The 16,497-nt window shown below is 42.9% G+C and overlaps 1 protein-coding gene across 3 annotated transcripts in view; it reads right to left on the bottom strand.

Annotated features, from left to right (window-relative positions):
* Positions 1–1,789: 1,789 nt before the first annotated feature.
* The window catches only part of ROR1 (receptor tyrosine kinase like orphan receptor 1), a 150,710-nt gene continuing 136,002 nt past the window's right edge, over positions 1,790–16,497 (bottom strand). For all 3 annotated transcript variants that reach the window (XM_082765902.1, XM_082765903.1, XM_082765904.1), the window contains exons 5-9: positions 14,691–14,818; positions 13,589–13,906; positions 12,745–12,990; positions 8,672–8,883; positions 1,790–4,740 (exon numbers count right to left, since the gene is read on the bottom strand). In XM_082765902.1, coding sequence (XP_082622028.1) covers positions 3,316–4,740; positions 8,672–8,883; positions 12,745–12,990; positions 13,589–13,906; positions 14,691–14,818 — 2,329 coding nt within the window. In that variant the 3' untranslated portion in view covers positions 1,790–3,315. The remainder of the gene's footprint in view (positions 4,741–8,671; positions 8,884–12,744; positions 12,991–13,588; positions 13,907–14,690; positions 14,819–16,497) is intronic.

Here is a 16,497-nt window from a genome sequence, read left to right as displayed (position 1 = left end):
CCTAACCGTGAGTCTATTTAACCTTAAGGATCCAGCTTGCTTTGAAACAAAGGGAAATAAATAAATAAACAAACTAAACTGATCTGTGAGTGAGCTTGCACCAAAGCTCCTTTTTCAACATAGAACCACAAGGTGTGTGAGGGACCACATTAAGTATTAGTCTTGGGTTAGTGCTGTCCTATCCTGATGACTAAAGTTAAGTGTGCAGATTTGCAGCTACAGTTAATGTACGTAAGACAGCAATCCCATGGCAGTACGTACAGTATTGATGTGAGCATGGTTTGACTTAAGTTTCATGCTTGTCGTCACAGAATTTAATTTAAATATGGCATTATGTCTCATATGTTCAAATTTGTTCTGATGGGACATACATCACTTGCTATTCCAACTGGCTTGTGAGCTGGTTCCACTGCTGTCTCTTCCAGCCTGACGAAGCAACAAGGGCCTCTTGAAGATATGTTCATTTTCTTCATACATTCATTGAGTGAAGGCTGTTGCTTGACAGTGCTGAGCAAATATTTTGAGACCACTCATCATGGTATCTCTGTATCTTTTTAAACTGTGTTTTTCCATATACTGTGCATTATCCATGGTGCAAAGATTCTTTTTTTCTCTATTGACTTCGTTCACAGCATGTTCTTTAATGAAGATTTTCCAACAGCTGCCTACCCTAAAGACCACAAATCTGTTTGGCTGCATATAGCTTCTTTTTTTTTTTTTTTTTTTTTTTTCCTGAAATTAATTAGTTATGAAGTGGCAGACTAACTCTCATTGGTGAAATTTCAAGCTCTTAATGGTATTGGGTAAGAAACGTCATAATATAACGCTGGTGAAAAAAAATGGCTTCTTCCTTCTCAGTGTGTTTGGTGCCTAGGATGCACAAGAATTGTCTGCACTGATGCAACCACTCAAGCAAGTATGCAGGAGTCCATAGAGGAAAAAATGGTTCAAGAATGACAATACAGTGACTGTCTACTGAACAAGACACCAAGTGAGTCCTACAAAACTGTGTGTGTAAATGAGTGTGAAAGCAATTCCCTAGCCACTGGTTACTTAACAGCTACAGCTCAGAGAGAAAACATCTCATCCAGACCTGTAAAACATCTCTGCTCAAAACTAAGTTTTTAGCATCTGAAAGTCTGGTAACCTGATGCAGATATAAAAGTTAGTAAGATGTAATTATTGTCTGAATCTTCAGAATTGAGTTCTACCTAACATGTAACATATTTTCACAACAGATCTAACTTTGATCCACATGGAAGGTGACATCTTAGATGCTTGAAGTATCTCAGAAGTCAGAAAAGCCCTTGCTGTTTAATTACTGATTGTTCTTAACCTGTAACTAGTTTCAAGCTTATGCAATGGAGACATTTGGACTCTGGCTGCCGCTGCAATACAACACAACACAACAGCTCACAGGCACCAGGACGTAAAACCTAAGCAAGGAGCTGAAAGGGCAGTGCTCGGTACTGAGCTAAACTGCACCTACGAGAGCACAGCAAAGAGAGCAAAAACTTCTTCTGGGTGCTCTGCAAATACGTGCACAATCAAGTGTTCAGCTAAGCCTGAGTAACCTGTCTGCAACTATTATTTTCAAAACTCTCGTGTCTTCTTCAAGGGAGCCTCTCAGCAGACTCCCTACCAGAGCTAGGTGAGCAGATATTAGCTCTCTGTTAAATACTAAGCTTTTCAAATATCTTTTGCTAAGATGGAGGAAATACTGATGTATTTACATTAAAACAATGTTTTAATAAACAGCAGCATAAAATAATCAGTGTTTAATATCATCTCTGGCATGTGAAATACAAAAATGCACATATCTTAATTATAAAATAGCCTTTGTAATTACATTTTCATGCTTGCCTAATTGAAATGCCCATAATTAATAAAACAATCATCAAGTAATACAGTGATTAAATGCATGCAGTGAAAATAAAGAAAAATATTTGTATAAGGTAGTGGCTGAATATCACCATAATATATTTCAAGAACATCTACATCAGGTTAAAAATAAAAAGAAACAGACCAAGATATAAAATGCAGAGATGTATTTTCACTTCTGCTGTACAAAACACCATCACACTTTTGTGCAAAAGATAAAAATAAAGTCATATTATACAACATTGTCAACTGAGCAAAAGATTGTTTTCATTGTGTACAATAAAAAATACTATTCAGTACAAAAGAGAGTGTGAAAAACCATAATGTACACAGCACTTTTGTAACTCATTAAAGTGGTTTCAAATGAATAATCTAGATTGCTTATACCTGAATGAACTTTAGTAATTACACAAGTGATATTTCTAGGATGAAAGTTAACACTAATTCACATTATTAGAATTGATAGACTAAATTGCTATCAATGGATTTGCTGCCTGATGGAATGTGAGTTTCCCTTCTTTGGGGTTACTGGAGTCATAATCACTGAAATTACGTATCGATCTGAAACAATAAATATTCCTGGGAAAACTGATTGTCATATATAAAATTGTGGTTTGGAGCCTTTCCATTAAACAGTTGCATAGCAACAAAAGGATATAAAATTTCCACTTTAACTACGTATAAAAATTATGAAATGTTATCTTTGAATAAGTTGATCCAGGTTCTGAAATTAAAATACTTTAATTTCATTTCCTTTAAGGCAATTTCTTACAACTCCAGCCATCTTTAGCAGCCAATATCGGATGATTTTTGTAGACTGCAAGTCGTTAACTCAAACTATTGTGCTGTCATATAAAAAGACTTTTTTGGTCTGAATCTGAACTCAGACTCCCAACTTAACAAAAGACCAAAATCCTACCTGAAGTAAATTATTCAGCTCTCAGATCACATACTTGAAACATAATCCTTGACTGCAAAATTTACAAATACTTTAACTAGCTATTGGAACTGAAATTGCACACCCAGTAAATCGCCGAATATTTGCATCTCCTAAAAAAGAGACAAATATTAAAATATGTTTTCAGTATAAAAAAGTTTCTGTGATTTAAACCACATCAGATGCTTAAGAAAGCTGTGAAAAAGCATATGATAAAATGTTTTTATTCTAAAAAATCTCCCCCTCCCCTTTTTGAGTTGTCGGTGGCACTTAACGAAACAATGAGTCCATTCACAAAGCTGGGTATTCATACCACAATGATCTTTGTCTGGTTGAGTCTGCCCATCCTGTTAAGCAGTTAAACTTCACAGAAGATACTTGCTGCAATGTCTGTTAAACAACCAGGAGAATCTTTAATAAAATATTTGAATATAAATCTTTTCTACGACATTCTAGTTTGTATTGTAAATAGTTATATTTACAAAGGCCTCGCTTATTTACAATTCAGCTGAAATCATAGATTCGTTAGGTCCATGGATGCTGGAGTCTCCTAAAAGGGAAGACTGCTTAGAGTCTATTTTGTACGGTTTTTGAGTTTTGTTTCCAAAAACTGTTATACCGATCCCTCCCGGATGACTAGGAATTGACATATGAGATAGCAAAGGGATATTTGCTTCCTGGTTGGATCCTGAAGACGGCAAACTAGTGACGTGACCTGTGCTGGTCGACCCGCTGGCACTGCTGGGAGAGCGACTCTTTGGAGGAGGGCAGTGCTGGATCACCCGGGGTGGACCTTGCGGCTGATAGTGGGCAGCTGGGAAAGCAGCATATCCTGGTGGAATCGGGTACCCATTGATCGGAATATATCGTTGGTTTTGAGGTATTGGTGGTCCTATGAACCCGGCAATTTGGCCTTGTGGTATACCTTGGGCTGGAAACATGTAGTTAGGGTACCTAGGATTACTTAGGTTACTCACTGGACTTGCACTGAGGGAAGTTGTTTGCGTGGTGGCATTCCCACCTGAGGGGGTGGTAGAACTAGTGTGACTTGAAAGGCCCTCCCAGGAGCGCAGCCTGGCATGGATTTCTTTAAATCGTGGCCTCCGAGATGGCAGATCATGCCAGCACTCTGTCATCAGGCTATACATTCTAGGAGGACAGTCTTCAGAGCACGGCAGCAGTTGTCTTTTCCTGATCATCTCGATGACTTCTTGATTACTAAATCCATAATACGGTTGAAGTCCAAAGCTGAATATCTCCCATAAAACGACTCCAAATGACCAAATATCTGAATCAGAAGAGAATTTGCCGTACATAATGGCCTCTGGTGGCATCCAGCGAATTGGCAAGAGAGATTTGTTTTGAACTCTGTAATAATCTGCCGAGTAGATTTCTCTTGAGAGTCCAAGGTCAGAAATTTTCACATGAAGTTGTTCTCCAATTAAAATGTTCCGAGTAGCAAGATCTTTATGGACAAAAAAATGACTTGATAAGTACTCCATCCCTGCTGCAATTTGGACTGCAATATGTAGGAAATCCCCGTGGTCCAGGCTGGATTTTACTGTCCCGTCCTCGTCACTGCTACACCCAACATCTGAATGTGGCGATCGCATGATGAGGAACTCGTGCAGGTCTCCTTGGTTCATGTACTCGAAGAGCATGCAGACAGGTTGTTCCTGGGTCACAACACCTAAGAGGCAAACAATGTTAGGGTGATGGAGCTCGGCCATGAGAGATGCTTCTTGCTGGAACTCTGCCCACTGCTGTGGGTTGTTAAAGTCTTTTAGGGTCTTGATAGCAACAAGTTGAGCATGATCCATGCCTGGAAGGTAGAGATGTCCCTTGTAGATTTTGCCAAAAGCACATTCACCAAGTTCTTCCATGAAGCGCACAGCGGAAAGAGGCAACTCCTTAGCCTTACTCTGGGAAAGAAATGACAGTAAAAAGGTGTTAGAAAAACAGAGCTGAACATGTGTTTTTAAATAAAATATCTTTTCACACAGGAAGTCTGAAAGCCGTGCAAACCTATACAAGAGCTCCTGGGGCTGCACACCCACGTGGCAGGGAACCTGTGAGAGATAGGCACTAATGCAGCAGCCCCAGTTCAGTATCCTAACACCAGTATCCCAACATCTGCACAGTTCAGGGCTGAAAAACGCTTAATCTTACTCTGTACTCTGCTCCAAAACTAAATTTAGAATTACTTTTTACCCTCTGCACAAGATCAGATAAAAGTAGTATGTGTTAGATATAAATACACGCAGGAACCATCAGCATTTCAGCAAAAGCATTTATATACTTGGGCTTGGGCATTTATATACTTGAAACTGAATCTGACTGATTTCAGGAATTGAGTCAATTCACATACTTTAAGTTAAGTGCATGCTGAAGTGCTTTCTGGGCCCGCGCCTAAAGTTTTAGCAGAAACCCTTTTTTTCTTTTAAAGCTATGTTCTTGTAGCCAATTCTTCCTTGACTTTGCTATTAACCCTTCAATGTACAATAAAGACTCTTTCTGTTCACACTTGACTGAATGTTCAATCTCAAACATGCTGGGCAGAGTCAGCTGGAAAAATGAGATATTGGTTGAAGAAGAAAGGCTAAATTTTTTAAAACTCTGTTGTTCTTCACTCTTAGACCATAAAGAACTTGCATTTACATTCAGACACCAACTTCCACACTTGCTGTTAACACCTACACACAAAGCCAGTCATTTAGGATCTTCCATATAGCCATGGGTAGTAATTTAAGACTAATGAGTTTGGGACCTACATTTCATAAAACAGTGTAAACATTAGCATTTGCCTTCCTGAAATATAGCTGCAGCTTTACAGCGACAATAGAGGAAAGCTGACGTATTAGAAAAATCATTAAAAAGTGGCATTTTAGAAGAAATGAATTCTAATTATATTGACCACTTTCAATTTTTAGACAAATACTGCATAAATAATAATAATCATCATCATCATAAAGCCATTTAAGCAGGCAGCCAGTAGACTGTACGGTGATGGCAGGAAATTAGCTATATTGTTGAGGAACAGATGGTTTATATTATACAAATCCTTTAGGCTAAAACTTGTTTAGGTCTGGCATATTGTAAATTATATTTTAGTAATGAAAGTGAAATGACCTCTGTCTGACCTCAGGCAGGGTTTGTCTGTTTGAACCAACATAGTGGAAAACTATGAAAGAAAATGAAGTCATAAAGTTTTGGCAGGAAGGGCTCATTTCAAGTTAAGCGGTTATAAATCTGCTTAGTTTTTGTTTGACAAGTATTTGTCATACATCGGTGTACAAAATGTAAAGAAGTGTAAAATACATATGAGGCAGCACGCCAAAGTAAACCGAGTACAAAGGAAGAGCAGAAAGAGCGAAGCCCACCGCCTCTATCTCTTTATCGGCTCCTTCCATTAGGTGAATGACAGGACAAGCTCGGTTTATTATATTTTTTGAGGGCAATTAAAATCCCTTAAAACTGAAACAGGCTCTTGGATGAAATGCTAACATTTTTATTTGTACGAGCAAACACACATCTACCTCACTTGGAGCTTAAAGCTTTAAAAGTGTTTTTACCCGAAGTTGACATTAATACTGGATACCGTATTTAAAAATAGGATTCTACTTCCTTTCTTTTCAAATTTTGTTTGAAAAGCAATCAAAACATTTGAAACAGGGCGGGTTGGGTTTCCAGTAGGAAAATAGAGAATTAGCATAAATAAAACAGAAAGCTTTTTGCAGCATATGACTTTAAACATCAAAAGAAAACAGTCTGGTCTATATTTGCAAAACACTTCTGAGTAAGTTGCTTCCCTATGTGGCGTGCATAAGGCATCAGTGTGTCGGCAGCCTAGGTGGAAATCGTGACCTGGTTAAAATGATGCTGACATTCCCTTTATCTCCTGTTCAGCTGTGAATTTATCAGACTACCTTAGAAGGGGAACCAAGAAGCAAGTCCAAATTTATCAAAATATTCTATGGTGGTTGGACGCAAGATGTATTTTGACACTTACCAAATTAAATGGTTCTGGTACTATTACCTACATTCTGTTACTAAGCACATGTTTTGTTTTTAAGCATGTATTAAGCATTTTCAGCTGCTCTAAGCTGTACATGGAAGCTGAAATTAAGAACATCAAAGGGAAAACCAAGATAAAGTCACTGGGTTCGTGTGTGTCTTGGGGCTGAGGAGGTAGAATACACCAATGGACCAAGCCCTCTGTCTACCCCAACCCCACAGAGCAGTCCTGCAGTCCCAATGTCCTCAACTGTTTAAAACAAAGAGTTTAGCAATATGCTATATAAAAACATCTCTGCATGCACTTTGTATTACTAAAGGGCAAAATCAGCACCGCGTTCTCCAGCAGAGCCACGCTGTGGGTTTACTTTTATCATTGACTTAAAAGAGTCTTCTACACTTTCAGTGAGTGGGTGGTGAGCTGGAATTTTCCTCTGCAACAACCTTCTGTGTTTATCCTGACTGCTCTGAGCCTGCAACTCTACAGACACGGGGCAGCACCCCCAAAAAAGCACCTCGTGCTGGGTGGCACAGCTCCATCCATCCCCTACCCCTTGTACCACATTCCCTGCACCTTGTGGGATGCAGTGACTGAAGTAATTTTCCCTGGCCTGCCACAATTAACTCTTTACAATCTAATTCTATAAATCTGACTTTTAAGAGCAAGCAGTGGTGGCAGCCCATAGCTCCTTTATAGAACTTAAGAAGCAAACCACTCCTGAACTTATACAGAGATGGAGAACACAGCTTCCGAACTACAAGTGCAACCTTTCCCAATGCCCAGTAGCAACCTCCACACTGTAGAAAGAACACCTACAACAGCAATACTTGAAAAAAAAAAAACAGCAAAGTTTGAAGAATCAGTGCTTAGAGTTCACATGGCTGAAGCGCCAATAAAAATCAAATTTAGTTAATTTTACTATGTCATTTTCCCACAAAAATAACATCTTGCCCAAAGGCACGTCTGACTGTTTCAGATGCCACACTTCACTGTGTTTCTATTCTAGTTACTTGTACATGTTGATTTTCACTCTGAAATGCTTCAAAAAAAAGAACAATCTCCACCAAGTTGTTGAAGAATTGGCATTGTGTGAAAAACAAGACAATTAAATAATCTTTCCAGGGCATTATTCTGCCTGTAGGTGGCAGAAGGCATTTACAGCCCTGCAGTGGGTGATAGCTACAGGTTTGCAAATTGGCTGCCCAGCCCATAAGCAAGAAGCTCATGGTTAATCATGCTTCAATCTGAAATGATTTTAAAAACACTTCATGAACCAGGGAGTAGACTGAAGCAAAACAACAGCAGCAACAAGAGCAGCTCTGCACCAGCTGTGCTGGCCAGCTAGAGGTAGATCCTTGGGCTGTGTTGTGCTAATTTCTCTTTTAACTGAGAAATCAGGTAAGCCTGAAATGGGCTGAAAAAACAAGGAACAAATCTTTCCAAAGTGATTTCAGCTGAGTGAAGGTGGTGCGTGATTACAGCAGATCCAGGAAAAAACTCTCTTGAGAAAATGCTGAATCATATCTATACTACTTTCTGACTTAAAAAAAGGCTTCCAAATAAGATAAGTAATCTAGAGGTACTTCAGGAATGGGCTGCCTTTTTTACCACTAAAAGTTCCAGCTTCTACATATGCAGACACATGGACATGTAGGAATTAGGCCCAGCATGACACTTGCTGTGCTGCTGACAAGAAAAGTCCTCCCAAGAAATAAAGGCACCAGCAGAAACCTGAAGTTGGAAATCAGCTTAACATTTCAGCGCTCAATCAATAAAGGATTTCACTCCCTGCCCTTAGAGGCAGCAAACATGGAAGCAGAAATGAGCTGCAGGCTTACCTTTGGTTTATAGGCATTGAGCATTGACATCTCCACGTTTTGTCCTCTTACATGTTTAGGCTGTCTTTGAACTGGAGGGGAGGATGACTTCTGGTTGTTGCGACAGATACAGATGAAGAAGAAGAGCAAGGCTATGGCCAGGGGAATAGTGACACTCGGCACCAGGATATACAGGATTTCCATTTTATTCTTTTCCTTGGAATCCTTAGAATCTGGTTCAAGGGAAAAAAAAAAAAACAAACAATGAGTGAAGTATCCATGCAGTTAAATACACCCCTGGGTCAACTAGAAGTATTAAGAGGAATAAAGCATCCAGGTAACACTACTGCAAGCCACCTTCTTGAATAATAACAGAGAAATTCATTTTGTTGAGTACTGTTTCTGTAGGAACACAGAATGGAAGATACACCAACAAGGCCAGGAACAATTTCACTGCAGCATGTCAGTTCAAACCTACTTATGGTTATGAAATAGCTGGATACCACTACGTGGCTATTGCTTGGGGGAAATGAAGTAATGGTCTAATAGAGGTCCACAGGAAAAATAATTTCTAGAATATCTTATGGAGGAAAGAGTCCCCTGGGATTATGGGCAGCTGTTAAAAGGGACAGTTTCACCCCCCATTTATTATCTCCAGCCTCCTATTCTCAACAGCTAGCACTTCTCAAAGGATGCAGCAGGGACAGCTGAAAGAAAAGCTACATCGTGGATAAAACCTGTAAAAAAAAAAGGATCTGGAAGAGGCTGGGATGCCAGTTTATTTTCCAGAGTGCCAACACTAGCTGCAGTATTTGCTCCCTCTGCATACAGCTTTCTTCACAGCTAGGGAGTGAGTGATTAATTTTAGAAGTATGAAACCCTCTTCCACCACTGCCCAGCAAGGACATCCGACACTCAGCTCTCTCCAGCTATCTGTGGGTTCACAGAGCTTGTTGCTTAGGGGAAAGGTGTGGTATGGGAGAGGCTTTGGGAAGGAGATAACACCCTTGCATTCATGCAGCACCTGCCTGTGTTGACAAAGATGCTGTCCAAGCACACAGCTCTGAGCACGAGGCCACTGAAGCTTGTTTGCTCTGGTATTCCCCAGCAGCATCCAAAAACTGAGGGTGTAATTACACTCGGGTTAACACACCCACTGCAGGGCACCCCAGGAACTTTGAAGATCACCTGGAGCTGCGGGACGGGCTGCTGCTGCCCACTTGTTTTGAGAGGGGTGCTGGAAATCTGCAGCAAAATCAGGCCGGGCAGATTCTGGCAGGACGGGGACTGTTTTGTTCTTCACGCACGGTCATTCCAGTTTGTTTGTCTGTGTTTTCCAAGCTGCATTTGTAGAAATGCTTAATGGCCCACACAGATATCCTTCATCCACGTCATTATACACACACACAGTCTGAAGCTTGGTTTGGCTCAAATGGTGACAGAAGCAAAGTTCAAATGTTTCTGGAAGTCACTTTACATAGACCCTCTCTACTGACAGGCTCACCCCCATCCTCCTGCTCCCCCATGGGCTCCTTTTTGACTCCTCTATTTAAACTAAGTTGTGCCACCTGGTTTTCAATTGCGAGGGGAGGTGTGCTCTCACCCCATCTGTATTGAACAGCCGGCTCTACCCAGCAGCCTGCACAGATCCCTGTGCCACAAGCAGGTGAGAGGCTGTCTTGTCCCCAGGGGAGTAAAGACCAAGCCATCCCTTCTACCTTCCCCACTCCACTGTCATCAGCGGTGTCTTCCACGAGTTGCCATCCTCTAGCACAGACAGGCAGTGCCTTTCCCTCTCCTTCAAAACCTTATCATATTTGTCTTTGCCAAGCCTCACTCTTGACTTGCTCCATGTTTCAAATCTTCCTATATGCAAGTTGACAACTTTTATGACACCAATCTCTTACAGATTGTGAGACAACGGAAGGATACAGTTGAAGAAAGGAAAAGAAAGCAGCAGCATGAGGCAGACGGAGACCTGGGCACTAGTTCATCACCTGAGCTATTCCAGTCAAAGGAAATTATTGTTCTTATTAAGTAGCAGCCCTTGCCATGAAGCCTCATTAGGTTAATAGGTTTCTTGGGAGCCACCCCAATTAAATTCATTTCCCATCTAGGCATGTCCTGGTGAGGCCGAATGCACAATACTTATTAAACTGTGCCTGAAATGGCTCTTTCAGCCAGTGCAAAACCAGCAGAATGCAAGTCCCATGTGGTATTTGGGTTTTAATATGCAGATTGGCATTTAACAATTAAATTAGTGCTCACCTGATATAGTTCTATTTGTCTGTATTTAAAATAACAATCCCATATAATTCGGCTGTACAGCGAGTACCATGTAAGGCAATGGTGAGAAGTAATTAAAACCCTTGTTAGGAATTCCTCAAGCCAGCCAGCCTATCTCATTTATTATCTAGTAAAACGTTCAAATCAGAGACTTTTGCAACACAGCCAAAAGCGTTCCGCTTCCAGCTATCCCAGATCAAAAGACCAAAACAGTCCTGGGATCTCAGAGCCCATCCAGAGCAGCCCTTGGAAGCAGCTCCCCCTCCTCAGCTCTCAACTACCCAATTATCCTGATGCCCTGTGGGAAACAAAACGGAGAAAACACGAACTGCACATGGCTGAAAGGTCACAGACTGACAGTGCCATGGCATGCCGTGAGCTCAGTGGCACCATAGACCCCTGAGCTTGCCCAGCCTGAGCTGCCCAATGTACCTGGGGCTGAGCCAGGTTTCCTTGCCCAGACCAGCTCCTGGAGCAGAGAGCCCAGCACTGACCAGACCCTACAGGGAGTCTTGCTGACTGCTGCCTAGACCCAGGTTTCTGTAGTGAAGGGCTGAAGCAAGGCTGTGGAACAGTTTATATAGCTTAAAGTACTCTTGTACAGTCACTGTGCCTAATTAAGAAGAAAAATAAAAGAACTTATATGCACTGAAATAGCATGAAAAGAGATACAAGACTCTGAAAAGTATGTATGAATTTTAGAGAGGGTTTGTGATGCATGTGATATATCCCAAACTGTCTGCCTTTCCCCGATCCATTCTTTCACTAAGAACATAATTTAGATCCCACTTTGGCATCGATTCCCATCTTTCCATTAATTGAAAAAGACTTTGGAGCAGGCTCAGCACATGTCTCACTGCAGGAATGTTCATAACCATAACCAGAAATAATTCAATTTGGTTCTGGCTATCGAACAGTAACATCAAAAGCTATCTCCTTTCCAAGGGGAAAGGTACTGTTACTGTCACAATTTGGAGGCAACATAAAATTTTTGTGTGAAACTTTCTTCTGTGGATTTCCAGAACATTTCTGCACACATTTCTGGCATGACCACGCAAAGAGCTGTATGTTTTCTTGGCACGCTATTGATACTGCTGTTTTTTAATGCAGGTTAAACAATTAGGAACCATTTGTTCAGGTCTTCCATCCACTTACCCTAGCTCTCAAAAAAGCAAACTAAAATGTGAGCTGAATCTCATTTTTTGATCATTTTGAAAAACCAAAATACAGCCAAGGCAGTTTGGTAAACACCAACCTCAAAGGCAGCTAAAAGCATCTGGCAAGCTCATTTCTATTTTTTAAACAAGGCCTGAGCTCTGTTAAGTGATGTTTGCACTCATTAAGATGGTTCTTACTAAACCAAGCAAAAAGTAGAATGTTTTGTTAACTGCTTTGCGGATCAGCATCAGCAGCACAACTTCTCTGATCCTGTTTCGTTTGGATTAAGGAGTCACACTGATCGGAATGGCAACCTGGAAAGCCTGGGATGCTCGTGCTGCCCCACCACCTCCTGGGGAGCGCTCAGGTATTCCTTAGTAAAATATTTTCATGCCAGCCCTGCGCCAGCTGCACGGGCAGTAAGTGCTCATAGGCCTCCCCAGAGCAGGGGGATTTCCTGCACTGGATGCTGTGGCTTCAGCTACAAGCACTACATTTATCCTTTCCTAGAGCTCTCTTTTCAGGGATTCGAAAAAGACACCGTGCACGCAGCTCCTGCGGGCTCCGGGTTTGCAGGAGGGCTGTACAGAGGGGGCGAGCCAAATTCCCTTTCTCTCTCAAAGTGAGACATAAAAAAAGGCAGCAATTACCACAGGCCGGCACGTCGCAAAGCTCGGACTTGAAGTTCTCGTCCAAGGTGAAGCACCACGGGGCATCCTTCTGGTTCCCGGGGTTGCGGCAGTAGGAGTGCCCCCCGTTGAGCTCGGGGTACCTGATGGCGGTGAAGGTGTGCGTGTGGGGGTACTGCGAGTTCCAGGGCTGGCACTGCCGCCCCGACCGCGTCACGCTCACCGTGCCCCGGTAGTCCACCCCTGTGCTGTTGTAGCATTTGTGATCTGAAAAGAGAAATAAAGAAGTTCAAGGCAAGGGTCGGTGGGGTTAGACAGATGGCGGCCGGATGGGGTGGGCACCAAGCCCCCCGTGTGCTTCTGCTGGCCCGAGGCCGGCAAAGCCAGCTCAGGAGCACGGGCTCCCAATTTGCTGCGGCTGCAACGCGGGGCCTGCTTTGCATTCACATTCCTGGGAGGATTTAAAGCTTATGCTTCTGTAATGAAAACAGCCTATGCCAAGCGTTTTTAATATAAGATACACAAAAGAAGTAAAAACTACAGTGGGAATCTGAATCGCAGCCATTATTTTCATATGAAGGTGGAGAGTTTGTGGGAGCCACGTTTTATATTTGCCTGTTCAGATGTATAAAGATTGGGAGCAGGCTGCAGCCCAGCCTGACCAAAGACCAAGGTCAGTGGATCACTGAAACAATATTTCTGAATTTCAGCCCACTCAAGACTGGCTAGGGAAGAAGTGTGGGAGTACAGCAAGGCAACAGCACGGTGCCTGTGTGCTTTCAAAGCCCAGCACTAGCTCCAGCACTGAGGCACATGCAGCTTCACGGTCTCCACCATGGTATTTTCTGCACCCGTTTTCACTTACTTTTATTTATGGGATCTGCCATGGGAATCCCAATCCGGATACAATTGACGGCTTCGGGACTATCTGGCTGGGGCAGATCCTCGCAGTTGGGCAGCTTTAATCTCATCAGAATCATGGGATTAGATCTTGCAAAAATATACTCAGTCTGACACAGGACGTTCTCCAGGATTTCACACTCGTCGCGGCACAGGTCTCGTGGCTTCGGAGCCGGCGAAGTCTCGTCGCAGTAGGGGAAGGCGTAATGGCAGAGAGAAGGAATAGCAAACTGGGAGCATTTATCCGACAAATGGCTGGAAGTGCCAATCATGGTGAAGGCAGCTGTAAAATATACAAAAGGATTTTACCTAACCCGGTGGGAATTTTGCTCCCGTGCTCTCGCCTTCCCGGTATATCCCTCCCTTCCCATTGCGACTATTCTTTTCAGACAGCCAGGTGACGAACAGGCCTTGCAGAAATACACAGCACTAATTACATTAAAAGTTATTAACGATGCTGATTTCGCTGACAGAGAAAAAACATCTGGTTTTCAACACTGGCCTAATGTTAAGCATGTTAACCAAAACCCCAAACCCAATTATACATTTTTTCCCCACGTAATTTATAATGGCTTACGAAGTCATACAATATTTGGATGCTTTTGGCCCAACAAGTGGAAAATAAAGTGCTTGCAGGCTGCCCAATGACAAAACCTGTACCTTTGTGAAAAATGACAGCTTTCCTACCATCACAAGTGGCGTGTCAAAATTTCATGCTTTTAAATTGCACGTTTAAAACCTGCTTGGGTAACAGCAGCCCAGGGCAAGCTGGCATTGAACCACTCCCAGGAGCTGTAAATGCACAGCCCCTGCTCCTCAGAAAAGCAGTTTTGTGGCTTCTTTGGGTTAAGTGGGCCAGCAGAGACATGAGGCTGCTCAAATCTTCCCTCTCCAGACAGCTCCCTCCCCTGACACTGCGCAACGCAGGGGTCCCAGGCAAGCTTTGACGGGGAGCTCACAGCAAGAGAGGATAAAGAGCACATAAAAATAGCACTGCGGTTTATGAAACTTTAGCAGCTTTGGGGGAAAAGCTTCTTGGGAAAGAGGCAAGTGCATTTTTAACCCACCTGTAATCTGATTTTCTATTTCACCTTGCATATGCAAGGACTCCATATAAATGGTCCGGTTTCCAATAAACCGCGCACAAGCGATCCCCCGGTAGGGCTGGCAAAACCCGTCCTCTTCATACTCGTCGCTGAAATCAATCATAAACACAAAAGAGCGAAACGTTTCACATGCGATTTTGCAGCAGAATGTCCCTCCGGGGAGCTGGCACTCGCATTATCCGCGGCCGAGGCGAGGGGCTCGCCGCGTTTGTCTCGCAGCCGGCGATTCGTTCTGGGGCTGCTCGCCCGGCGCGGGAGCCCGCACGCCGCCCTCGCCTCCATTAAGAGCCTGTGATAAGGGATTATATGGTCTTTAGGTAGTGCAGAGGGCACGGCCCGGGCTTTGTGCCCACAGTGATTTTAACCTTAAAGGATTCCCACAGTGCTGCAGGTAGTTTTCAGTAGCTCGCAAAGGATTTCCAAGTGAATATAAGGAATATACAACAGCCTGAGTTTTCAGCTGCATCACAAAATCAGGTACTGGCATTTTGGGTTAGCAAGAACACACACGAATGTTGTCTGAATTATTTTGTTATTATCATGTTGTCTGCGATTATTTTTTGCAGGAAGGAGGAGGCTACATTCAGGAATATACCCAGCCTTGCACAGAAGAGAAAACAGAAACTGCCACGAAAAATAAAGTTACATTTATTTAAGGCAGCTAAGATGCTGTTTTCCATTTGCGAACCAAACTTATACTTAATGGTGATAAGCACAGCAGGAAGAGTCAGGCGAGCAGAGCCAGAATTAAAGGCGCATACAAAGAATCACCCCCTCCCCGCGCTGATACCCTGCCATAGGAAATGTTTCCTCAGCCCCCACCAGCGCGGTAACAGTTATTGCTAAAACAGAACCGAAGCTAAAACAGGAGTTAAATAGACAGATTTCTTTCATTAGGTGCTTTGTTTTATACACTCTAGGAGACATTTAATGCATAAATCCAGATGTGAAATTATTTGCCAATATTCTTCAAACAGAGCAAAGAAAGGAAATTACTGAGCCTCTGCAGACCAGAGCAGTCACTGCTTATGTTGAAGAGATAAGCAGCAGCTCGCTGCTGCACACCGCAGGGCCCTACGGATGCTTTGAGGAGGATTTGAGCTTACGTGGACGCTGCAACATGCCTCCAGCGGGTCAGTCAGCCCCGTTACCTCCTCGCTGCGAGGATCTGGTTGGAGATATTTGGGACCTGTTCTCCGAACAGACACCTCAGCTCTGATGAGGCCGCGGCAAATGGAGAAGCTTAATGAAAATGTAATGAAAATTGAATAATTTCTCTTATTTCTTCCCAGACCCTCCTATTTAGCTCTCAAATTAGGAAATAATTGATATTGGAAATATTAGTAAGTGATATTGGAATACCCCTAGGTATGATCATAGCCGGGTAGGCAACAGGTTCCTTCGTGTATTTTTTTTCCCCCCAAATTCATCCTCCCCCAGCTGCCAAAAGCGTAACAGCAGAATCAGACGATGTCGCTAATAGGGAAAAATCACAGCTTTTTTAATCATCTCTGCCATTAGGCTTAACAAAAGACACTTTCATCCCCTCCTGAAGACCTTGGCTGTGAGAGCTTGGAAATGCAAATTGCGTTTAGCCTCTTTGAAGTCACCCACTCATTGTGTGCGGGGCTTAGAGCCAGCGGCCAGCCCAGCAGCCGGGCTCCTGGTGCCCTGACACAGCGGCCAGGGCGAGCTAATGGGATTAGCGGGGAGAAGTGCTGGGACTGCCTTCCAGGACACCCCAAGCATCTCCCGGCCCTATGCAGCT

The sequence above is a fragment of the Aythya marila genome (assembly GCF_965140915.1).
Source record: "Aythya marila genome assembly, chromosome: 8".
In the NCBI taxonomy this organism is placed as follows: Eukaryota; Metazoa; Chordata; class Aves; order Anseriformes; family Anatidae; genus Aythya; species Aythya marila.
Note: the sequence above shows the minus strand (reverse complement) of the source record. Positions and strands in the feature narration are given on the sequence as shown.